Raw genomic sequence first — 26,559 nt, forward strand, 5'->3', positions numbered from 1 at the left:
CACCGCCCTGAGTTCTGCTGTAAAACTGCATAAAATCATGTCAGAAGGTCAAAAGCCAATAAGATCACAGGATGGAAGGACTATATTCCAATTCAACACCTCCCCCATTAACTATAAAGCATTTTAGTACGTGTACACTATTAGCAGGGTGTCTTATCTGCTCAAGGGAAAACTGAAAAGTATGTATTAATTATTCCCGATGTTAAATCAGGCCACAAAGGTCTGATGCATTGTGTGTCACCATTTTTATTCAAATATCACAACTCAGTACAGACATCATCCTCTGTACCCAAAAATAAAGCACCAACCTTTGCATTTAATAAAACAATGCACAATTTTCTATATTAGATGCAGATATGCAAAATTTAAGAAATGTAAAAACAAAACCTCAGTTGCAAATAATGGTACCAGCTTGGTTGACGACAACCATTGATGGTATGAAGTCTGGCAGTCTAATTGGATTTGAAGTTTCCCAAAATATTGGTGATCAGTCATTTGGGAGCACAAGTCACAGGAAGGTGTGTCCAATCTTACCTGTTGTGTAACAGTTCTAACTTTGACCATTATTTGATTCGACTGTTAGCCAAGAAGGGAAAGGTGGTTTTAGCTGCTGAACCCAAGGTCAGGCAGATGTAGCTGATTTGTCTCACTCAAGTGAGGCACAGCTGTATCAGGTCAATGATTTGGAAAAACTGTAGCTTTACTGCAAGTGAAATTTTCCTTTGCTTACTATCAAAGTTTAAAAATATAGTTTTTCACTTAGATAATGTGCTATAAAAATACATTAGCTTATAAATCCTGGCAAGTTTGAATGTGTGTGCTTGTGGTATCACCATACTTAGTATACCAGGTATATTATATTTCAAGATTTCATTCAAAATAAAACTTTGGTAAAAGTTGGTAATTATTCTGAGAAAGTTACACCAGAAGTGATATATAAAATCATTCCCTCACACAAGTTGACACAATAATATTTTAAATGAGGCAGAAGATCAACATAAGTGGCATGATCTGATTTAAAATACTGTTTTTAATCAGGTACATGTTCCAGGTTTTCATTTCCATTCTACCCTCACTGGCAGGAACCTCCATAGATCAGGATGTCCCATGTGCACAAGTTTCCTAAATGGAGATTTGCTCCACTGAAATGCTGGAACCTCGTCCCATGTTGGGCCACTCACTGCAATCATCTGGTAGGCTTTATGCAATTCAAATGAGGTAACCTAGGTATAACACAATCAAACAGTATTAAATATATTAGTAGCATTATAGAGTCCAAGTCATACAGCACAGAAACATGCTCTTCAGCCCACCATGTCCTTGCTGATGATCCATCTATACCTGCTCCATTTACCTGCACTTGGTCTGTAGCCTTCTATACCTTGGCAAGTCAAGTACTTGTCCAGATACATGCTAACTGTTGTGAGAGTACCTGCCTTCTCAGACAGTGCATTCCAGATTGTAACCATTTGCTGGGTGAAAAGTTCTTTCCTCAGATCCTTTCTAACCCTCTTACTCCTCACCTTAAACCTAGGGTGAAAAGTTTCTCACTATCCACCCTATCCACCCTATCGATGCCCCTCATGATATTGTATGGTTCTGCCAGGCTGCCCCTTGGCCTCCTCTGCTCCCTGGAGAAACAAACCCATCCTCTAGTCACTCCTTATAACTGAAATGTTCCATCCGAAGCAACACCCCAATAAATCTCCTCTGCACCCTCTTCAGTACACTTACATCCTTTCTATTCTGTGGAACTGCACAGCTGTGACCTAACCAAAGTTTTATAAAGTTGTACCATGACCTCCATGCTTTTAAATTCTATGCCCTGGATAATGAAAATCAGCATCCTGCAAGTCCTCTTCACCTCCTTAACTAATGTAGATATGCTGCCACTTTTTAGGGATCCATTTGTACACCAAAATCCCGCTGTTCTTTAAAACTCCCTAGTGCCCTGCCATCCATTATGTCCTAGGTTTATTTGACCTCATAAAATACATCACCTCACACCGGAGGATTAAATTCCATCTGCCAATATTTTGCCCATCATTCTGTCTCGATGTATCCTCCTTACTATCAAACTACAGGCAGTCCCCAGGTTACAACAGGGTTCCGTTCCTGAGAACCGTTCGTAACCGGAACTGTTTGTAAGTCAGAAATGAACAAAAAGTCTGTGGGAGAGGATCATGGAAACAGCTGTCATGGGAGAGCGAGCAGGCATGGGAAGAGTGGCCGCCAGCGGCCTCAGTGAGTGAATCTACTCAGCGTTCCCAACTCTGCTTGGCTCAATCCAACCCCCGATTGCTGTGGCTCAGGAGTTGGGGTGGGATGGGGTGGGATGGGGTGGGGGGGGGGGGGGGGTGGCGGGTGGATGACTGTTGGGGAGAGAAGGCACATGGAACTGCCCCATTCCCACTTGGCGGGAGGTTCCTGTAGCCCCACAGCACCTGGCAAATCCATCCCAACAAGTGTGAGGTGATGCATGTTGGGGAGTCAAATAGGGGCAGGACGTATACTGTAAGTGACAGAGTCCTGAGGAATGTTGATGAACAGAGAGATCTAGTGGTTCAAGTCCAATAATTCCCTGAAAATGGCAACGCAGGTAGAGAGTGTGGTGAAGGTAGCAAATAGCATTCTTGCCTTCATATTTCAGAGCACAGAATATAAAAGCTGCAATATTACAAAACACTGATTAGACCACAATTGGAGTATTGTGTGCAGTTCTGGTCACCACATTATAGGAAGGATCTGGTTGCACTGTACAGTGTGCAGAGGAGATCCAAAGGGATGTTGCCTGGATTGGAGAACTTTAGTTATGCGGAGATTTTATAGGCTGGGCTTGTTTTCTGTGGAAGGAGACTGACCTGATAGAGATATATAAACTATAAAGAGGCAGGGATAGGGTAGATGGTGGGAATCCTATCCCATGGTAGGGAGTATCAGAAACAAGAGGGTAAAAGTTAAGATGAGATGGAGTTTTTAAGGGGACACGAGTTGAAAGTAACCCCCCCCCCCCCCCCCGAGATTGACTTGCTGCCAGAGAAAGTGGTGGAATCTACATTTAAGATATTTCGACAGGCACTTGAATTGGCAAGGCATAGAAGGATATGGACCTAATGCAGGAAAATGGGATTACTGTAAATGGGCAAAAGATTGGTGTGGACATGGTGGGCCGAAGGGCCTGTTTCCATGCCGTACAACTATGACAATCATAACTATATATTTAAGGGTACACAATTATTTCCAAAGATGATCTCCATTACCTTTGGAGAGAACCACATCTCCAGGCTCTGGCACAGAGGCCTTAATATAAACACAAGAACTGAGTAGGTTGTGCAGTGAAAAGGAAATTATAATATCACAAAAAGTAGCAAAACTAATAGTTAGTTAATTCTTAAGTTTAGCTGAATAAATTTTACCACGGAGTGGCATTGGCCTTCTTCAAATCTTGCCGTTGAAGCTTTGAAATATGCCACGGGACTTTTAATGCCTTTCTGTTCAAACGAATAGATGTTTATTTGAAGGGCAGGACCTCAGAAAATATAATATCCCAGTATGATTCAGGTTTTCAGAGCAGGAAGTAAATCCAGAGAGGAGCAACAAATACATGCAGTAGGCAAGAATACCAAGAGTGGAGGTAACAACATCACTGCCAATTTATTTCCTCCAGACATATTTGATTTTTTCATTTTTCAGCCTCTGAGTATGGCTAGCAAGGTCAGCATTTATTACTCAAACCTAACTGCCCTTGAGAGGGAGTGGTGAACTGCCTTCTCGAACTGCAGCCATCCTACTGTTGTTGGCGAGGGAGCATATATGCACTCATAAACTCTTTGTTAAAATGTCTCATAACACGAGCTCTGTGGTGAATGAAACAAATATTCATTTGAGAAAAGGAGTTAAGATTGGGGATGCACTACTTAAGCCTCCAAATTTGATTTAGTAGTTGTGCTAAGATATCAAACACCAATAGATTGCAAATCCACTCTGTGCCATATCAACAGGAGAGTGGGAAAGTGAAAGATTGCTTAAAAAAAGTAAATTTACTTGCATGAATAAAATTAGAAAAGCTGGGAATCTGAGATAGAGATTACTACAATTGGTCTGCAGGTCAGTCAGCACCTTAGTAGAAAATGTGGATTAACACTCCCGGTGCAATTTATCATAAATCTCGCTTTCCTTATGAAAAGTCACACGTAAAGTGTTAATTAATCTTTCCCCTTTCAGTTGTAAACCAACTAATTTATTTAGAGCATTGTCCGTTCCCCACAATCCTTCATTCCAACCTGTTGTGCTGCACAATTACCATCTCAGCACATCTCACCTTCATATCTGTGCCTCCATGTGAACGCTGTCCTAGTGCAGAAAATGGGTAACTGCCATTGACTGGATTAAGATCAGATCGGGCTGAAATTGAATTCTCACCATTGGGCTTAGGATCACATTGCTGACATATTGACAGAGAGTCATTCATAAAGTTATTATACCTGAAAGTAAAACCAAAGTAAGAGATCCAAATTATACCTAAAGTTGATATTGCAAGACATGTGTGAAGCCTAAGATCTGAAAGATCTAAAGGTGCAGTTGTTTAAAAATTAATGACTACAAATTGAGTTAAAACCAGAAGATGATGGACCAATCAGCAGATCAGACAGATCTGTGGAAATATTCCATAGATGGAGCAGGAGATGTCTGATAGGGTAGACATGGGGGAAGTTTGAGGTGGTGTGCTCCGGTTCCCAGGAGAACAACGCGATCAGTCCATTCCTCCTCTCCTGATACACCTGCAACTGATTCTTGCTCACATACCCATCAACACCACTTTGACTATTTTGACACTTACCTACACTAAGGGATGATTTATAGTAGTTAATTAACTTACCTTTGGATTTTGGAGGAAACTAGAGCACCCAGTAGAAACCCACACAGACACAGGGAGAACATGCAAAATCCACACCAAGAGCACCCAAGGCAAGGATCCCTGCAGCTGAAGCAGCAGCATCAACTGCTAAATGACTGTTTTGCACTGTTGCAGATCCATTGGTTTGGATTATGGATTGCATGCCATCATGAAGCAAATGCTGGATGGGGACAAATATCACTGGGCAGCCAAGTTTGAGAATGCTTCACAGTCCCTCTTTGTTGATGCAGTCAAAGGCCTTAGTGAAGTCCAAAAAGACCATGCACAGTGATATGTAATGCTCCCTGCATTTCTCTTGGAGTTGTCACAAGAAGATAATGTCCAAGGTGCTCTAGGTGGATAGAACCCACACAGTGATTTGGGAAGTAGCTCTTTGGCTACTTGGCAACTCAGACACTGGCAATGACTTTCCTTGTGGCAGACAGCAAGAAGAACCTTCTACATTTACCACAGTTTTCAGGAATGTAGGCAGAGTGTGGCTGGGATCATGAGCTTGGTGGGAAGGGGTCCACCAGGGGAAGGGGAGACGGGAACGTGCACCAGGTGTGCAGACAAAGCTTGGGTCGGGAAGGTGGGTCAGGGGTGTGACTGGAGCCAGGGAATGAGACCGTAAGTAGCTGTGTGGCTACCACCGGGAACAGAGCCAGGCAGCTGGCCAGGATTGAGAACTGGAAACCGGATCACAGCCAGGACTATGGGCAAAAGGTGAGGAGGGAGGCAGTGGACAAGCTCCTATTCATGCACATGAAAGAGCAAGTGCATACGTGCTGGATAGGAATGTGAGAGCCTAAATCCCATGTGGCAGAGCCTGGTCTCCTGTCAACTTGCCATCCCACCACCCTGCCCCACCCAAACCCTTTGCTACTGGATCAAGGGAGGATATATTGGAGGTAATAAAGCATAGAAACATTGTGAACCAGCATCCAAGGCTTAAGATACAAAGAAAGATAGTTTTTTTTATTGCTTCCCCCCCCCATTCTTTTTTTCCCCTTTTCTTTGTAGCAGACTCGATGGGCCGAATGGCCTACTTCTGCTCCCTTGTCTTGTGATCGTGACTAGATTGCATTCCCTGAAATTTATACAGTTATGAAATGATTACATTAAGGATTTCAAGATGTTAAAAGGGAAAAATTAGAGTTGACTGTGAGTAGCTATTGGTCCACTCATGATCCTATGTCCTTACCTCTGTTTTTGCTTATAACCACAATTCCTACACTTCATTTGCTGTAATGCACATTGGGGCATGTGAAAAGGTGCTATGCCAATTCAAATCCATTACTTCTTTAAAACAAATTGAATGGGAAGTCTGGATCACACCCAGGAGTAACCAATTAGTTTTGCATCTAAAAGATTCAAATGAGTGAGGGAGACAGAGATGGTTTGTAAAGTATTTTTCATACAGTTGATACTCAAGTATGTTAATGCATGAAAACATGACAAGGAAATGATAGAGATGTTTTGAAACATTCTGAATTCTGTAGCAAGACATTTTCAGTGTGGATTAATTCTGAAAAATTACAATTTATGAGACTTTTGGACTAAAACAGGTTAAAAAAATTTAAGTTGTTTCAATATACTGATCTAAAATATCTGCTCCTAAATTTTAGTATTTCAGATGGGATTGTTCTTTTAATTTCTTAATACATCCTCAGTAGGACTAATTGTGCTGTTTAATATTTATCAATTTCATTGAAAAGCAAGCCTTAAAGATTTAAAAACAATATTCAAGGTGACAATGTGTGTTATAATTCAGAGTGATATTCAATGTTTATTTCTTTAAAAGATCAGAGCAATATAGAATGATAATAACAATTGATATAGTCCAGGTACCTCATTAATTTAATCATTGAATCCATGTCTGTGACCATGGTCTGATTTCGATGGAATATCAGAGCCCGAGGACTCTTGTTATAACTGAACCAGTCTCCGTATTCCTTAAACAGGGCTAGTTTACCACTAGCATTAAAGATCTCTTCAAAATACCTACAAAAATGGAAGTACAACTTGGAACTGAAACTGTTTTGTTAAAAATATATACTTATACAACTTTTCTACTTTTGGACTCCTCAGGTCAAATGCCGAGAGTGGGAAGTGCTATAAGGGAGCAATAAAGTATTACATCAGGTTTGTGCTCTCTTGGGAAAGGGTGTATTCACCTTTAGGAGCACATATCAATCAATGCGAACAATCCTGGGAACTGAGCAGTGCAGAAGTCTGTGATAAATAACCATGCAAACTGATGGTGGCTGAGGGTTAAATGCTGAAACTTGACTGGGAAAGATTCCCTGCTCTTTCTTGAATAGTCATAGACACATGACTTTTACTCATTTCTGTGTCTGAAGCTTTCAACGGGACCATTCGCTTTCATGGCAATGAGGGGGAGGGATAGAAGAATAGGTAAAAAGTTAAAAAAACTGTATTCATGCTGGGCTCCAGGATGTGGAAATGTAGGAAATCTGATTAAAAAACTGTTCATATCTGATTAACTTTTTCTCAAGGCTAAATTGGTGAATTATGCCTGTGATAGTTAACATGATTTGTTGAAGGTCTTAATTTAATATGCTGAATGGGTTGACCTAAAGATCATCTGTGAGGGAGGAGTGTAAATGTGATAATGGAATGCAAATTAAAAAGTAGAAGAGCAAGCCAGATCATGGGCTTGTTTCTGGGGAATGCATACAAAAAATTGATTAAGTTAGAAGGGTAATTTGACTTATGGAGATACAGGAGAACAAACCTTCAAACATTAATTGGAATTCATCACAGTCCATACTTACGGTATGTTGTAGCTGGCCCAGTAACCACTCTGCATCAGCTCATCTGTTTTATCAGCAATAACTATTTGGCCCCTGCAATTACTCAGAAGTTAGTTTTCAGAAACCATGAAATGCAACAAAACATAACAGAAGCAACCAGAATAAAATCAACAGCATGTATCCATTCTCACTACATAGGAAAAAAATCAAAAGGTTCCATGAAATAAATGCTGAAAATACAAATTGTGAAATGGCTCGTCCAAGATGGCATATCTAGGTTACTCCAGGAAAATCAAGCAAACCAATAAATCAAGCACATCACATTCATACTTACGGTATTTGTTCCAGAAGTGTCAACAAGTTCTTGTTGATATCAAGTTGGCCTGGTGTAAAGAAGTTATAGTCCACAATCATCCATTGATTATTGTATCTGTAAAAGAAAAAATATCATAATGTTTAGTTATAGGGGAAAACAAGTTATTTTGGTGAACGTTGAATCATCATGACCATATATTGAAGGGGCAGAGAAAATATAATCAGGAATGTGCACCAAGGTAGAACAGATAATTAACCTAGTAAAACCAAAATTTCCAGACCTACAGGTACTCTGCCCACACACAAGAACATAATGTCCTTCATTGGCTCTTTCAAGTATGATGTTACCAAACAATAAATTTTATTATAGATAATGTTAGATGTTTCAATTGGTGCAGTTTCTCTCACCTCTCATGTAGGAGTCTGCAAGTTAACCACATTTTGAATGGCCCAAAGTGAAATTATGACCTAGACCTTCCTGACTTTTTGCTGAAATGCTTGGATCAGTTTGAGATGATGACTTGGACAGGAAAGCGTACACCTCCCACTCTTCTCCCCTATCACACCCTACAAAAATATATTATATCTTAAAAGAAAACTTTAAACATTACATGGCAATAGTCCCTGTGCCTGAAGCTCTCAATGGCAAGGAGCCGGTGCCCATCAGGAAGCCTCTCGCGACAGGAAGGCGTACACCCCACTAAAATGGTATTCAGTTCTCTAATCAATTTATGTATGCAGCAAATCACATTGGCTTCCTGATGTGCATTCGCTAATTGTTTCGTAGAGTTATGATCAAAACTGCAAATGTTTTACAATTGAATAAGTAGCAATGATAATGAGAAAATGCTCAAAAGGTACAAACACTACAAATTGAAACTCAAGAAACACATTAGAAAGTTATGTCTGGGAAATGCAAATCAACTTTCAATTATTTCAGTTTGTGAGGCACTTGATACCATCAAACAGCTAAATATACTTTGAACACTGTTCAAACATTTTGGTGGCTGAGTAATATCACATCATGCCATGTGAGAAATTAGCCTGACTTTAAAAATAAATCTTAAAATATGATGAAAAATTACCTGTTCACATTTATATTTTAGACAGTGAATATTTTCACCATTGATACCCAAGCACAGAAACATTTGAGAAACCGTGGTGTCTAGTGAAGTAGGGCACAAATCAAGTCAGGTAACAATTTGAGATCTATTTCTTCTAAAAATATCGCACAGCAGAGTTTTGCGATATATTGCTAAGCAATGCATTGTTTTCTAGTCAGGCCATTTTGAGTGTACACATGACTCACGGCAAAATCTGGAACCCTAAGCTATAATTCTTAACTAACATTGGAACTAACAGTGAAAGATAAAAAAGATTTTTAAAAATCCGGTTGATTACTGTGAAAAATCTCAAGGTAGTATTGCATGTCTTGCAGCTAGATAATATTTATTGTAAGATGTAACATTAAAATTACACATTAAAATTTATCTTTACAAAAGAAGTGTTCCATAATATTCACTAATGATTTTTTCCTACCTTGAACTCAGTACCAATAAGAGTGGCGGAGAATCAAACTGGGTCTTTGAAAGGAATTTGTTAGGTACTAGAGGGAGAACAACCGCAAAAGGTATGGAGAAAGGCCTGGACTATGAGACCAATTGCTAACATGGACTTAATGAGCTGAATGGCCTCCTTGTGTGCTATGATTCTATACATGATTGGTGATCATTTTTCTGAAGAGGTTCATTTACATATTGACATATTTAGAGCATCTCTTTGCATAATGTAGATCCTGATCCCATTAAGGTATTCACAAGAAAATGGAAAATAAATCAATATAATTAAGACAATTAAGAGCTGTTTTTGGAATTCTAGCCTTTTATGTAGTTTTAGAGCAAGTCCAGAGAATGGGGTACAAATCATAAAATGGCTTGCACATCACTAACAAGTTCTGTGGTTCAATAAAAAGTTACGAAACTAACAGAACTCACGTGCCACTATTGAATTTCTTAAAAATTGCAGCCCATTCTGCACCACTTGTCGCAAGTCGATTAGCTACAATGTTTCTCAACCATTCCATCACAGAACCAACAGGCTTCACAAAATTCCACAACTGTGCATTATTATTACCTATTGTGGTTTCTAGTGTAACCTGACAAGAAAAAGAACAACATTAATGTCGTGAGACAAGTTCGAGGGCTCTTGAAGGACAAGGACTCTGAACACAGTCTTGGGTTTAAATGATTTATTTATAAAGACAAACACAGGAAAAGATAACGGGGCAATACACACATACGCACACTGGTGAATGCGAGCGTGGGGGAATCGCGACAAGGGTAAGATGCACACACGCACAATGAACTGGGTACAAACGATCTAGGAAGAAACAATACGATGCCTGCCATCCTCGACTCAGTGCACGCATGGCTCTATTATCCCAGGGGTACTTAACTAATTTCTCTTAAACAGTACACAGCTTACCAACAGGGCATCCCTCAGAGACAAAAGAGAGAGAACCAAGCACATGCGGCACCCTTTATAGTGCTGGAGGTGGTCCAGCCCAGGTAGTTCAAAAGCGCCAATGGTGGTGTGCCAGGATGGGTGGGGGTGGAGCCAAACCTTGATTGACAGTGTGTCTTCTGACCAAGTAGGGGCAGTGCTGTCATCCGACCAGATGGGGGCAGTGTTGTCACGTGACAGCCACGACCTCCACAATACAATTAATAACACATCATTGATTTGCACATAATCCCTTTTGCTTTTTTACTTATGCATCCTCATTATGCATAGACACAGAAAAACTTTCTCCTCCATTTACATTCTTCCCAATATTGAACAAAATTATATTGTTTCAGAAACCACAATTTCTGTTTACATATTAAGGTATCGTTTGTACACAAACCAAACTCTAGTTTCCACAACAAGTTTTAGTAATCTTTCTGGAGGTGGAAAATGATTCAAGTCTGTCCTGCTCATAGAAAGCAAGACAAATTGTATCTAGAAAATGCTGGAAAAACTCTGCAGGCGGCATCTGTGGAAGGAGAAAACGGTTAACATTTCAGGTCAAACTAAAGGGTCTTTCACCCAAGGCATTATCTGTTTCTCTTTCCACATAACCTGTCTGTTCTGCTGAGTTTTTCCCAGCATCTTCTGTTCTTAATTCAGATTTCCAGTATCTGCTGTTTTTCTTTGATTTTCACAAATTCAGTCCAGCTAATTCCATCAGACTATTCTCAGTCAGGAGAGTGATTAAGTGCCACTGACAGTGTTTGAGAGTGGAATTTACTTACATAAACCTGCTCGCTGATGATCAAATTGAATCTTGTAGGACCACTCAAATCCAGACCTCCTTGCAGCACATTTCAAACGTGGACAAAAGTGCCAAATTCCGGAAAGGAGGTAAAAGTGCCTGCCTTTGACATCAAGGAAGCATTTGACACATGAAACTATCAGGGAGCTCTGGAGCTGTACCTTGTGAAAAGGAAGTTGGTTGTGGTTGAGGACACCATCTCAGCACTGAGATATTGCTCCTTTGTCCAACCAGCTTCATCTATTTCACTTAGTGACCTTCTCTCCTTCATAAAGTCAGGAGTGAGGATGTGCACAATGATTGCAAGTGTTCAGTTTCATTTGCAGTGCCTCAATTAATGAAATTAATGAAATTGAACTTGTGTCTAATTAAAGCAAAATCTAAACAACATTCAGGTTTGGGTTGAAAAGCAGCGAGTAAAATTTGTGCCACACTGTACAGATCTCCTCCCTTCATGTTCCATCAGCATTGTCATCATCCAATTCACCACTATATATAAACCTGGGGGACTTTTGGGTGGCAGGGGAGAGAGCAGCACTAATTAGAAATTTAACTGGATTAGCCATTAAGTACTGTCGCTTCAAAACCGGGACAAGGCCTTATTGTTCAGCAGTGAGCAGTTCACAACCCAACTGCTCAAATCTTTTTCACCATCTACAAGTCTTCAGTTAGAAGTGCGATGGAACAGCCTTGCAGGGCTGGAGGAATTAATACCATCACATACAATTTCCCCTCAACAATAAGCACCACCCTAACTTGGAAGGATATTATCATTCTTCCACCATTGCAGGGAAAATCTAAAAGCAATATTGGAATAGACAGCGAGCTACCACCGTAGCGACCACCTTATGGGGCAGTTATGGATAAGCTACACGTTAGTCTTACTATGCCCATCCTGTGAATGATTAAATTTAAAACGTTCATGCTCGAATGTCACGCCACTGATGCTCCAATAAGTACATCCCTTTGTCCATTCAGTACAAGTGAGGAAGTCCAAAAGTCAGCAGGAAACTACTCACCAATCCACTGCTCAGGACGTAAAAATCATCACCAGAAAAGATGGTCCCCGGATATGATGAAAAAGCCTGCACCTCTCCTGGTATTATATCACCTATGCAAAAATAAGAGAATCAAGAAATTAAATGTTAATTAGATCCTTCTCCAGCATTCAAGTTCCAGAACATTGAGAATCTAATCTCATCTATTTCACAAAAGAATGATCCTGTTTACAGTCAATACATTCATTGCAGAAAATATTGACATTTTGAAGCATATTGTCTTAAGTGCTACGGCATAGGATACACTTCCTTTGGATGGCAAAGGGAGTCAGCAGCTCTGTAGACAGACGTAGAATAAAACTGCCTTTATTCACTAAATTATCAATTGCCTTTGCACAAAGTAGCAGGTTAACTCTAAACATACAAATTGTACTTTGAAAACAAAGCATTATTGTACAGAAATTATTTGCTTTTAGTCCCTCTTAATTAATTTCCACATCTAATTCATTTTCTCTCAGGTTTATGCTAATAATTGTTTTGAAACTAAAAGTCTATGGTTATAGTTTGATTTATTTTTATTTTCTCTATTTGTAATGAATTGGTTTATTCACAGATTGTAACCAATTTATGTGGTGGGATCAAGTAGTGAGTGAAACCTTGATTAACATTGCCCATACTCTTATAACCTGCATACAAAGAAAGCCTTTTCAACCAAGGAAGATGGATTGTATTGAACAGATCCCAAACATTGTAGGCATATGATGAGAAGTTGCTGGGACTTATTACTGAAGTCTTGGTGCCCAAACTTTGTTCTCCCAAGACCCAGCAAAAGCATATATGCACACTGCAATGCAGGATTTTACTGTTGAGTAAAGGCCACTTCAATTGATCTTCAACTCTTATTTCCTGAAAATTAGAATAATGTGCACACCTATACAAATTAAAAGACAAAAATACAAAGTTCATAATTATTTGTAATGTTTTTTGTTTAAAAGTCAAGTTTTATACTTCAGTGAGATTTTACATTTAACAAAACTGCCGAATTACTTTTGCAACAGACACATTTACATGCATACCTCCTGGGAAGGACTTGAAGGACAGCTTGTATTTTTTGATAATTCTCAGCATTGTCTGATAATTGCTCCAGGTGTCATGAGATACAAGCAGTTCTTTATTGCCTGGCAATAGTTTGATGAGTGCAGAGCATGATCCAGAACCAAACATCTTTGATCTGTCTGATTTATTAAATACATTTTCTAGATCTTCCAAGTCACCAGACATCTGAAAGAGACTACAAAATAATCAATAAAAAAAATAATTAAAATAATTTAAAAATATGATCCAAGGGATGACAAGCAGTGATATTCTGCAAGAACATATTTAATCATCACCAGTTTCATGGGCTACTATCACTCTTTTCAGGAAAGTTTTGGTTAAGAATAAAAAACTGGAGAGCAGAAGGAAACAAAAATGCATAATAGAAGAATCTAATTAGTGTTAGCGCAGGGATCACAAAGAGAAAACACATCAATGTACCCTAAAAATGGCAGTATCTAAATAGACACTACCAGAAACCATTGTCACAAAAAATTTAACTATTCCTTCACTGTAGAAACATGGCAAATTAGCTTCACCATTGACTTCATTTGTTGGAGGAATTATATTACAGTTAAGGGAAACTGGAAGGACGGAGTATGGTGCCAAGAATCAATATTAACTTACATTAGTGGCTTACATTTGGAAGGGACCACTGTAATACCTGAAACAGCAATAAAACAGGTGGAAGAAAAAGCAAATTACTGGACATATTGAGAGTACGATCACAGAAGATTCAATGTAATTATATACATTGGAAAGGAAAATTGACATGTCCCACGTTTGGTGTTTCAGCAGCAATGATATTGAAATAGTAAAGCTGCTGAATGAGACCTTAGTAGACTCAACACTCAGCAAAACCCAATTAACCCACAGTAATAATCAAATATGAGAAAATGGTGAAGTATGCAACTTAAACAAATCAGGGGAAGCAGTGATCAAATTTAAGAGATGTGTCTAGACAAAACAGGAGGTTGGGTGGGGTCTGGTTAGTTTAACAAAGGCAGTTCAGTTAAGGGCCATGAGTCCGACTGCTGGTTTAACAGTAGCAAATTATTAGCAAAAGCTGAAGAAACCTCCATGAGTTGGGAGGTCTACAAGTTAGTGACTTTATTTAGAAACTGTTTGGAAGTAAATAGGATGCAATAAAAACCAGCAAAAGAAAAACTTAGCACTGTTACAGCATTCTTAATACAAAAGGATCAATACAAATGTACATAAAAAGACAGCCTAAAAAAAGCCAATGGATTCATTTAGTCTGTTTCATAGTTGTGATGCCTTATTGGTCTTTTGTACCTAGCCAGACTCATGTAGTTTTCTGCATCAGACAGAAGAGATAAGAACACCAGCTCATTTGGGAGGAAACACAAACATTCTGATAGTTGCTCTCCATGTCCTCCAAGTAATTTAAACTAATCTAGGAGATTGCAATGACCTTGATTTACATAATAGTTACTTAGCTCTTGTACAAGGTCATTGTTACTTCAACCAGAAACAGAACAACTTCTCAAAAGAATATAGAAATCAGCATTCACCACAAGGAACCATTTCCATTATACTCTGGGAAAAAACATCTAAATTCACATAACATACAAGTGCAGCATTCCCTTTACAAAGCCTCAATATTCTCCACAATATGGCATGAAAGTAACACAAAAATAAAATGCTGGTAATGCTCAGATTGGACAGCATCTGGTAGGGGGAAAGAGTTAACATCTCAGATCAACAAGATGACAAAAAGACAAAATGGTTTGCTTTGTTTTGGTGTTGTCTTTAGAATGCAACCTACCGCATTGCTTGGATACAGAATTTCAGCTGCAGTAGTGAAACCAAAGACCTTAAAATAATTTAGCAAACAAATGAATGCTTAAATGGTAGTGCTTCAGAATTTTCATAATTCATTCATAATTCTTTTTTGAAGGAAAAATTGAGAGAGTTTTTTTTAGAATAGAACTTTGAAGTACAAAAGCAACAGCAGAGGTCAAATGACATGGGGACTTGTAGAAAACACAAGAAATAGGACAAATCAGATCAATACGAAGTGTTTTAGTTTACTGCATCTGTAGTTTATACCAAGTATACAAAGTGTTATGGACTCAGTGAAAGTCCCTTTAAGATAGAGAGTGTGTGTGTATGTGTGTGTGGGGCGTGCTTACGTCAATAGAAGATAAAGGACGTAATGACGTTGTTGAAGAAGTCAGAAGAAGAAGAAGAGAGAGAGAGAAGGGAGAGAGACACCAGCCTGCTTGTTTTCTCTATCGATGGATGAGAAACAATAACTGTGTTTGCCACTGAAATCCATGTATGGAAGTTGGAAGTAATCCGGTGGAGTTCACTTTGTTGTTGACCTGTAGAAGGAAACAGGTATTTGTATGTGGACGACCACGGTTCGGATGCTTTTCGGGGTGAGGAAGTCACTACCGAGTAAACACTGAAGTGTCGTTTGGGTTCCATCGTGGAACATTTGGATTTCGTATGTACTCTCTCTATGTTTTTCTACATCTACATCTTATCTTCAGACAACGGTGGTTGTTGAAGAAGCCCTTGCTCATGTTTCACCTTATGGTTTGCGGAACTGAACTTTAAGAACCATTCCGGAACTGGGAGTTTTGGACTTTGTCACACACACACACACACACACGAAGAGTTTAGTTTTGGGGTTAACGTTCGAGGTTTAACATTTTTGAATTCTAACATACTAACATTTTTACTTTTATTTTACGTATTATCATAAGTAGTGATTAATAAAATAGTTTTTAACACTGAATCATGCTCAGTGTGTTTCTTTTGTTGCTGGTTTGTGACAAAATAGAACTTTGGTTTACAATATATGTGTGCATGAGTGAGCGTGAGGTCTTATTTCACAGTTATACCACTGGTTTGTTATCTACACAGACACTGCCATTTATGTTTTCTCTCCTGCTGTAAACCACAATGAGTAATTTCTTAACAGTTATCCAGTTGCACAGGAAGGTTACGTTACAACAACTTAACATTTCAATTTACTCACTTGCAAAATTTATTATCCAAGTCCAAGTAAAACACTGCTAAGGCATTAAAGTTGTTGACAAATGAACATTTTTATTTTTAGTAGGGAGTGAATCCTGTTAGACTTGAAGTGAGGGATATCCATATTAGAGAATGAAATGCTTTTCTACATACTGTATAGTGGTGATGAGCATCCCACTCCAGGTGTAAAGCATGCTAAGTATACAACAGAGCTCATTTGCTTTGGTTTTCATAATGTTTTGCAGCCTCTACAAAAAAAAAATCCTCAATTGTACCAGTGTTCTCTAGTTCCTTTGTGTCTGACCTCCAGAGGAAGACTAAAATCCAGTAAACACATTTCAGCCACTGAAGTTCTCATTCGCAGAACTGCATGAATAGTAATTCATGTCAAACTAGAATTCATTTGCATGCTTAAATTATTTTAAATTCCCTTAAAAATACCCCAAGCTACATTTTATTCAGGATTGTTACATGGTATAAAGAGAGGAGTGGCACACTTCTCTCTGGCCTGGTTTCAAATTCTATAAAATGACAATACAATAATTCTCAGAACCATCCAGCTTTTGTCCCTCAATAAACATGCATTTGAACATTTGGGGAAAGAGGATGAGAAAGAAATCAGGATTACTGGATGCAGTTAATGTTTGGATTACCAACCTCACATAATTGTACTTTTGCTTCCAAGTCAGAAACTTGCCGTTTCTAAGGACTTGAGCACATTCCAGGCTGGTATGACATTTGTTTTGTCAGAGATACACCCTTACAGTTGCGATACTAAGCAAAGCCGTCAAGATCAGTTCAGGTGGATGTAAAGGATCACAGTGCACTACTTAAAAAGCAGGTTCTCTCAAACTGTGGCCAATGTTTTTAACTTCCTCCAAAATGCCAAAAATGATTTTTGGGCCATTTGGAATTTGTTGTGTGTAATTGGTCATCAGATTTGCCCATTAGTGTACATCCCATGAGCAATTCATTGGGCTAATGCATGTTGGGATGGGTAGAGTACATTCAAGGGGCATGTATAAATGCAAGTTCCTCTTGCCTAGCAAGGACACGCTACAGGTGTTTCTACAGCTTTCGTTCTCATGTGATAATGCAAATATAGAGGGGGCTCTTTCTACCCCTACCCTCAGAAGCAACACTTATAACCAGAAGCAATGTTCATTTACTTAGTCATGGGAGAAAAAGATTAATGGAAAAAACCAAGGTAAGTGCTTTTGGACTGTAATGCGTGTGACTTAAAAAAATAAATTACTTACATTAATCCATAAGGTTGAATGTTTAATTTTCCAGTAGGAAACAGAATATGGTCATTATAGCCATCCTCCAGTCCTTGCAGCTGTAGTAATGCCAATTGTACCTGATAAATTTAAAGCAGATACTCATTTTAACAACCTCAGTCATACATTCTTAGTCTCTAGGGGAATAATCTCTACCACACACAACTTGAATGCAACTTTCAATTTTAAAATTTGAACTGAACAACACAGAGGTAAAGCTATTCAGTTTGCTCATATCTCCAAAACCAACTGATACTCCTAGAAGTAAAAATCTAGAGGCAGGAAATCTGAAAAAAAAATATTCTTCCACTGAATTTGGTTAAATGGGAAGATTAAGGTATATTTGGAAACTGAACTCTAGTTTTCTGGTTAACACGTTCATGAGCCAGCCAGCAAGCCACCCAATCATTTATTTAATTTGTTCAATATACATTAGAGTTGAACATCTGCACATATAATTACTGTAAGCCTTTTAACCAAAGTGCATACTATAAGATTAGATACATAATTTTAATTATCCATCTGCCAACATATAAATTCAGAAAGGAGAGATGATCTGGATAGTCAAATATATAATGTAAACAAAAACTTCCTTCTAAATGCATCTGGGTCAAATGCTGCTGACATTTTGGAGATAGCTTTAAAAAAAGAATCTCTCTAAGGAGGGAGGTGGGTCTAATTTCCACACATTGCCCCACTCACTCACTTCATAAATAGCAGTGCCACTTGTTTTCACAGAACCATGACATTAACAGGTTAATCAAGCTGAGCAGTACTAAGAAAGTCAACTAACCATAATGTGCAAGGGAAAAAAAATATTTTGGGGAATTAAAACAAAAAATCAGTAAATGCTTTCATGCAGTAGCCAAGGTCAGCTGCTGACATTCCTGCCAGTGGAAAAGCAGATGCATCAATAAATCTGCTTTCCAGTTTGTCAAATAGGGAAGTTACTGACATAACGAAAAGTGCAAACTCCAAGATTAAATCTTGCATTTACTCAGGGCACAATGCAGCACAGTAGTTTCTATATCACGCTATACTAAGAACTTGGAGAACACTTGCCCTTCGGACCCAAGGTTTGTGGTAAATAAGAAAGATATCTGACGTAAGAAACTTAACGTGAAACCATAAAATGCTGGAAATATTCAACAGGTCAGGTAGCACCCGTGAAGCTTTTCTCAAGCAGAAAGAGGTTGGAAATGTAAAGCGAGTACAGCGAGGAATGCGAGGAAACAAAAGTGAAGGCGGCAGCATGGACTAAATAATGAAAGGGATGGTGGTGCAAGGTAGAAATGTTACAAGGAGCAAAAATGATGCAGCAAATGTCAACAAAAGAACCATAACCAAGACAATGGACAAATTGTTAACTGTTATATATGCAGACCTCCTTCCAACCTGCATTGAAGAGTCAATCCCATTCTCTTGGTTTCTCAATGAAAATACCTGCTCTTGCAATGACACTTTACTTAGTAGTCCTTCTGAAAGGGATTCCTTTTTCCTCAAGCAAGATGCCTTGCATCATGGTGACAGCTCCCTCAACCATTTCTGTACCATTTTCTGCATTTATTCCTTCACCTCTTCTCTTTCCTCCTTTGTCCTCGCTCTCCACGTCAACAGATCATATCCCATTATTTCTGCTCTGTCCAGCAGGGTGACACTACTCATCATATTTTCCCCATCCTTCTATCGTCTCAAAAGACCATTCCCTTCACCACTTCCTGACCCACTTTTCTATTGCCTGATTACCCTTAGAGAAGAATTATGTAAAAACAGATGCACAACTTGCCTCATCTCCACCTTTTCCACCATCCAGAACTACAAACAAACTTCCAGCAGAAACTGCATTGCTTCGACTGCTTTCAACTTGCTGAGACTATTCAAAACAGTCTCAGTGACATTGGGAAGATGAAATGTAGATCTATTGATCATGCTGCCAAATGGTCACTGGCATTGTAATTCACTGAATCAAACCCACCTCCCCACCCCTGGACTCCGACAATGTTCTGATGCAGTTGAGCTCAAAGCAAAACCATTAAACAGCAATTTTCTTTTGATTAAACAGACTGCAGTTTTCTGGCCAACAGTGAGTAATAATTTCAAATCATAACGACTGCTCCCAAGATTATTGAACCAGCCAGAAAGCTTTTGTCACAGGTCTTTGTGGTCCATTTTTAAAAAGACTGACATAATCTTGAAAATTTTCAATCTATTAGAAAAGTGACAACATGGAATTGTAAAGGTAGGTCATACCTTATGAACATCTTTGACATTTCTGACTAAATATCTGTGACTTTCTTTTTTGGACTTCCAGAAGACAATTGATAAGTTTCTCCGTAGGAGACTGTTAAAGCTTAAACTCATGCAGTTAAAGTCAAATTAATGACAGAGCTGAGATAATAGAAGTGTACCTGAATTGGTAGGATTTAAATAACAGGGGCCTGTGTTGAAGGTTCAATTATGGTTGGATACAAAGCATCTTATTGAAGGCTGGAAATGGAATGTGTAGTTGACATTGTAATGTTATACTTCCATCTACAGGACTTACAGTAAAAGTATTGTTTTACAAATGGTTTATAGGATGCAATTTCTACCGGTTAACATCATTAAATATTGACTTCACCTCACACTTGCTGATCAATGAAAAATTTTAAACTTGTTAGGAATGGGAATTCATTAATAGACTGGTCATCAGACAAACTTTTTAAAATAGAGATGGCCCAAGGTTGTACTTGCATCTTCATTTTTTGTTTAAACAAATGTAACATTACTGCCAAATGAACACATTGATTTAGGGCGGATAAGATGCATATTGTTGACTTGGGCTTTACTTATTTCTTTAGTGGGTAATTATACAGAGTTTTCAATGGTATAAAGCCATTGATAACTTTTCTGCCTCCACAACCCTAATTTTGTACAATCCTAAAACTTCAAACTGTTAAAAAAAATACTTAATATAATTAATTTTATGTCAAAAAAAATCCAAAATCAAATTCTGCCAAGTCTTGTTAACCAAATGACCAAAATCTAGGGACTAGAACTCGATCTCAGTACAAGGAATTGTAAGATCATCCTCTCTGGATAGCTAAATGTACATTTTAAATGTTGAAAAGCATGGAGCAGAGCTCCAAAGAGAGTAGAAATCCAGGTAGAAACATGGGAACAGGAGCATACTATTTAGTCTCTCACCTATTCTTTCATTCAGTAGAAGCATTGCTGACCTGTGAACTAAAGCCAGAGGCCTGTCCTTTCCCCATTCTCCTAATTCCTTCCACGAATAACACACAGTCAGATTTATATTAAAAAATGACCTTGTGTTAACTGCCATTTGCAGAGCAGAGTTCTAAATTTCTACCACCCTTTGAGTTTAGAAAACTATAGTGTTCGATCAGCAGAAACAGGTTATACTGGAGAAACTATTAGCTGTCCTTTTTGTTGTGAAAACACTGATCAAATTACTCCTTAATCTTCCAAAATACATAAATGCAGCACTGGTTTGCGTGACCTCTGCTTGTAACCCGACCTTTGCAGTCCAAGCAGCATTCTGGTAAATTAAACCGAATTCCAAAGTCTTAAGATATGGTATCTAGATTTTAGTGCTTCATTTATGGTTCAGCTAGAGTCCTGTACAGTTGCAGATAACATCTACCCAATTGTATTCTAGTCTGCAATTTCTAGGCCAGCACTTCACTGACCTTTTTGATTATGTTGTGCATCTTTAGATACATTTTGATGATCTGCATAAATGGACCCCCGAAGTCTCTCCAGACCTCTATTCCTTCTAACATATATTTAGAAGCTACAATTTGTCGACAATGAAATGCATTTCATTGCTGTAGTATTGCATGAACATGCAGGATTAACATATACAAGACAGAAAATAACATGGGTAACATAACTAACTAAATTGGTCAACCATATACCCGACTGTAATGGTAACCAAAACCATGAATGCAACTTGGCAGTCAACAGCTGAAATACTGACACAATCGCATGAGTGGTTCATCCAATTCAGCACAACAATTAGCAAAGCAGAAACAGCAATGAGTTGCCTGCAACAGTGCAGTTTTGCAGATCTGTAATTTGCAAAATTTGTGGATTTTTAAGCTCTGCATTGCCACTGCATGCCTTCACATGTTCAAAAAATTACTGTGGATGCTGGAAATCTGATATCTGAACAGAAGATGATGGAAATACTCAGCAGATCAGGCAGTACTAATGAACAGAAAAACAGATTTCAGGTTTCAGGTCAATCACTTCATCTGAAGGCTCATTAACCTCAGTTAACTCCATTTCTCACTGTACAGATGCTGGCCACCCTCACAGGTGTTGTGTTCAGACTCATTGTCCTCTCATTTTCTTATAATCCAAAATCAGAAGTTTGCTAAATTTATTCTTATTTTGGAAGGCTTTCCTCTGCTTGTACTGCTTTCTGCAGCAGTTCTAGAAATGTCATACGTTCTTAATGAATAGCACAAAACCATTACCAATGATCCAAGTTGGGACCAATTGAGAAGACAAAAGGCAGAAAAGTAGGAATGAAAACAATGCTGGAAATAGCCGGTATATCAGGAAACATCTGCGGAGAGAAAGACAGAGGTAATGTTTCTGATCAATGACCTTTCATCAGAAAATAAGGGTTGAGTTAACTAGATTTTAAGCAGCTATAACCACACAGTAGTATTCTGTGGTAGTTATTTACTGAGTATGTAATTATTATATCAACATGCAGTGGTCATTAATTTTTAAGATTTAAAATGTCTTTGGTACCTAGCTTTGATCTTACCTGATGCCAATATGCTTTATTGTCGTTCGCTAGCGGAATTTCTGCCAGGTTTTCTTCTACCCATGCCAGATTAGTCTCGATGTAGTTTTTAAGCTTGTCACAGTAGGCCGTCTGATATTTAAAGGGTCCACAGTAGCGAAATAATGTATTCATCCAATGCATATAAATATACTGGAAAACAAAACAATTAAAATGTAACAAGGAAACTCTTCTGTTTTAAATTGTGATCAACCATTACTGAACCAGGAAGCAGAATTTAACCGAGTCCTGTTCACCCATCACTTTGGTACAGGTTGACTTACATTAACTTATAGTTTAGCAACATCTCCACTTTACAATTCTTAACATTTTCAAACTTCATCCAGTTCCTACACCTCTCTCAGTTATTTCCTCCACAAATTGCCAAGGTATGTGCAGTCTCCAATTTTGGCTGCTTGATCATCCCCACTTGCTGTGGGCAAGGTTCCCAAGTATCTGACATCAGGAATGCTCTGCATAAAATCCTCAGCTTCTCTGTTGTTCTTTCAAACATTAAGAAGCTACTTCTTTGGCCAAACTTTTGGTCACACTGACATGGTTTAGTTCAAATTTTGACATCCTTGAGTTGTTTTACTACTTTAGAGGTGCTTTATAAATGCAAGCTGTGACTGCAGTGTCACAAAATGCAAAATAATCTGCATGCACAAGTTTAAAAGAATATCTATTATTCTAATTGCTGATGTTTCCAAAATTGTAGATGCTATAAGATGCCGTTAGAAGACCAATGTTGCTATTATTGAAATCATTCTTAGGCAATCCCTTGGGATCTATGGCAATTTCCTTCCATTTTGTGGTGCTGTGCGTACCAAGGTGGCTGATGAGGCCAATGAGGGAATCGGAGACTCTTGTGCAGAAGAGGCAGAATGTGTCTGATGTGGCAGGCAAGCAGATAGTTTATAAGATGATGTGTTCCATCTGCCAATTCTGCAGGGAAGCCACGTACATGGTTTTAAACTCGAGCCAGGTTTCAACTTCTGTGATTCCAAACCCCGCATTGCAGTTTGGAAAGCAATTCTTCAGAGTGGACAGTTAAAGAGGACTCTAGTAATGACATTTCCTATGACTGACAATTGGGAGACCCCTCTATAGTTACCTCAGCTGGACGCCTCCTTTCTTGGTTAGTCATGATTATAGCATCTGAGGTCCCTGGTATATCCTCCTTTACTTTGACGTGGATGAAGAAAATGTGGAATTGTGACAGGTCTTCACTGCCGGGTTTGGTCTTCAGCAGGGATACCTCCTCCCGATGTCTTGTTGATTTTTAATTGGAATAACGCTTTTTTTGATGTGGTCAGGAGTGGCAGCAAGGCTGGACCACATATGCTGTAGTGGGATGTACCCACGTCAAAGTTGGGTAGTAGAGGAGGTCTTCAATGCCTACTAGAAAAAAACACTTCAATTGCTTCTGATCTTGATAAGTTCCCTTCCATTCTCGGTTCTCAGTGAGTGTTTGGGCTATAGGTGTCCTTGACACCGCTAAAGTCATGCATGTCATGGCTGTCAGCACTGAGCCTCCTGCACGCTTTCCATCCACCAACTGTTCCTTAGATTACAGGTTTTCTGCTGGTCCTCTACTGTTTTAACGTACCACAACTATCATTTATATAAAGCAATCTGCAAAACTTTCAGTCAAAAGTATTCTAGAATCTGTTGCCAAATTGATGTTTTTGGTACATTCCACCATATTGCGATACCTCTGTGATTTCTTCAACTTACAAGAATGGGCAGCCATACAGATTCAATGGACTGAATGACCTCCCATATTCCATGAAAACATGAAATAAAATATAAAATTATGACATTACTTCCCCTCATGCCTGCAGTTACCCTATATGGATCTTCTCCTTTCAAGAAGAGTTACCTGGGATAAGTTAATTGTGATATTTATAGATGACTTAGATGAGGGGGTGGAGGGCTGGGTTAGTAAGTTTGCGGATGACACTAAGATAGGCGGTGTTGTGGATAGTGTGGAGGGCTGTCGGAGCTTACAGAGGGATATTGATAGGATGCAGAGCTGGGCTGACAAGTGGCAGATGGAGTTCAATCCGGAGAAGTGTGAGGTGGTACACTTTGGAAGGACAAACTCCAGGGCAGAGTACAGGGTAAACGGCAAGGTACTTGGCAGTGTGGAGGAGCAGAGGGATCTGGGGGTTCATATTCACAGTTCGTTGAAAGTTGCCTCACAGGTGGAAAGAGCAGTTAAGGAGGCCAATGGGATGTTGGCTTTCATAAGTCGCGGGATTGAGTTTAAGAGCCGCGAGGTTATGATGCAGCTTTACAAAACTCTAGTTAGGCTACACTTAGAGTACTGTGTTCAGTTCTGGTCGCCTCATTATAGGAAGGATGTGGAGGCGTTGGAGAGGGTGCAGAGGAGATTTACCAGGATGCTGCCTGGATTGGAGAGTATTGAATTTGAGGAGAGGCTTAAGGTGCTAGGGCTTTATTCACTGGAAAGGAGGAGGATGAGAGGAGACATGATAGAGGTATATAAAATATTGAGAGGAATAGATAGAGTAGACAGTCAGCGCCTCCTTCCCAGGGCACCAATGCTCAAGACGAGAGGTCATGGCTTTAAGGTTATGGGTGGGAGGTTCAGGGGAGATGTCATGGGGAGGTTTTTCACCCAAAGAGTGGTTGGTGCATGGAATGCACTGCCTGGGGTGGTGGTGGAGGCAGATACATTGAACAGGTTCAAGAGCTTGTTGGATAGGCATATGGAGGAACGTGAGATAGAGGGATATGCGGGAGGAAGGGGTTAGGTAGTGTGAGGGTGGTCTGATGGATGGCACGACACGGTGGGCCAAAGGGCCTGTTTTGTGCTGTATGGTTCTATGGTTATATCAACTAAAATATCTCTTTAGCATTCTCATTTTCCAGAAACGAGCCAAGATGGTTGTACATTGGTTATTTCATATTCATTAGTATACTAATTTTTTTGGTCATTACAACTCTTGAAGCACCTCTTAATATTTTTTAATGTCCTTTTCTTCCACAGTGAACTAGAATCTCAGAGTAATGAGTAAAGCTTACTGGCCGTGTGACCTCAGCTTCCACCACTCCTGCAGCATAAGCCTGAATACTGTCATCATATGTTCCATTTGTTGTAAGCTCAAGGTAGGACCAGCTACAGAGAACAGAAAATGTAAAGTAATTAGAAGTTAAATACATAGAATAAAAACAAAAAAAAAATGAATGGGCCACCAGATTCTAAGTTGCAAGGGCAAAAACTTAAATCTACCAGCTTTCAGAAAGGTAAACCCATGTCCTTAACGTTAGGGGTTGAACATATGCGTGCATCCTTAACCTCATGTTAGATACCTTATTTACAGATGATTAAGTAAGGAAATTATGCAAACAGGCACAGTTAATTTCTGATAAATTGCCAGTCCTCCTCACCCTAATGACGTCCCTATCACCTCCAGCCCTCTTTCCCTACCCTTCCCAATGTCCAGCTTCCCCAACCCTTTTTCCTTCTTGCCCTCTTCCCCAAACCCCCTACCCACTTCCCCAAACCCCCTACCCACTTCCTCCAGCCTCCACTGCCCTCTCTCCCCCTCCCCTCCATCCGTACCCTGTGGTTTTGATGTTGTCTGTGAAGTTGGCCCACGCCACCCCATCTCGCCGCAGCCCCTGCACCACTTTCAGCCTCCCGCTGTGTTTATCCAGCACCACCGAGCGGTGCAGCGTCTCAGGCGCCGCCAGTGGCACCGCCGCCGCCGCCACCAGCAGCAGCGACGACAGAAGACGGTGACAAGCAGCCGGTCGACAGAGGGACCGGTACGGGAGGTGGGAACAGGGTCCCTCAGGCCGCCGAGCCGCCGCCATGTTGCTCCCTGCTCGTATCACGTGATCGAAGCAGCGGCTGAGCCGGCGCGAATGATTGACAGTCGGGCCGTGCCGGGGCTGCGGGTCCAAGTCCAGCTCCTCGCTGTGCTGTGCCGTGCCACCATGTAGTCATTTCAGTCTGCACTGTATATTTTATCTGTACAAGCATGTGAATGAATGTTTGTCGTGTTTTTATGGAACGTTTTGGCAGCACAATAATGTGACATT

At 39.6% G+C, this 26,559-nt stretch overlaps 1 protein-coding gene across 1 annotated transcript; it reads right to left on the reverse strand.

The window, feature by feature from the left end:
- Positions 1 to 228: 228 nt before the first annotated feature.
- plbd2 (phospholipase B domain containing 2) lies at positions 229 to 26,557 on the reverse strand. Its single transcript, XM_052032361.1, has 12 exons — positions 26,078 to 26,557; positions 25,537 to 25,630; positions 22,468 to 22,638; positions 17,664 to 17,764; positions 13,377 to 13,591; positions 12,322 to 12,413; positions 9,984 to 10,144; positions 8,009 to 8,104; positions 7,696 to 7,767; positions 6,749 to 6,901; positions 4,322 to 4,484; positions 229 to 1,223 (listed from the first exon to the last, which is right to left on the reverse strand). The coding sequence occupies exons 1-12, from the start codon at positions 26,329 to 26,331 to the stop codon at positions 1,056 to 1,058; spliced, it is 1,740 nt and encodes a 579-aa protein (XP_051888321.1). The 5' UTR covers positions 26,332 to 26,557; the 3' UTR covers positions 229 to 1,055.
- Between the last annotated feature and the right edge of the window lie 2 nt (positions 26,558 to 26,559).

The sequence above is a fragment of the Pristis pectinata genome, chromosome 17, assembly GCF_009764475.1.
Source record: "Pristis pectinata isolate sPriPec2 chromosome 17, sPriPec2.1.pri, whole genome shotgun sequence".
NCBI classification, from domain to species: Eukaryota; Metazoa; Chordata; class Chondrichthyes; order Rhinopristiformes; family Pristidae; genus Pristis; species Pristis pectinata.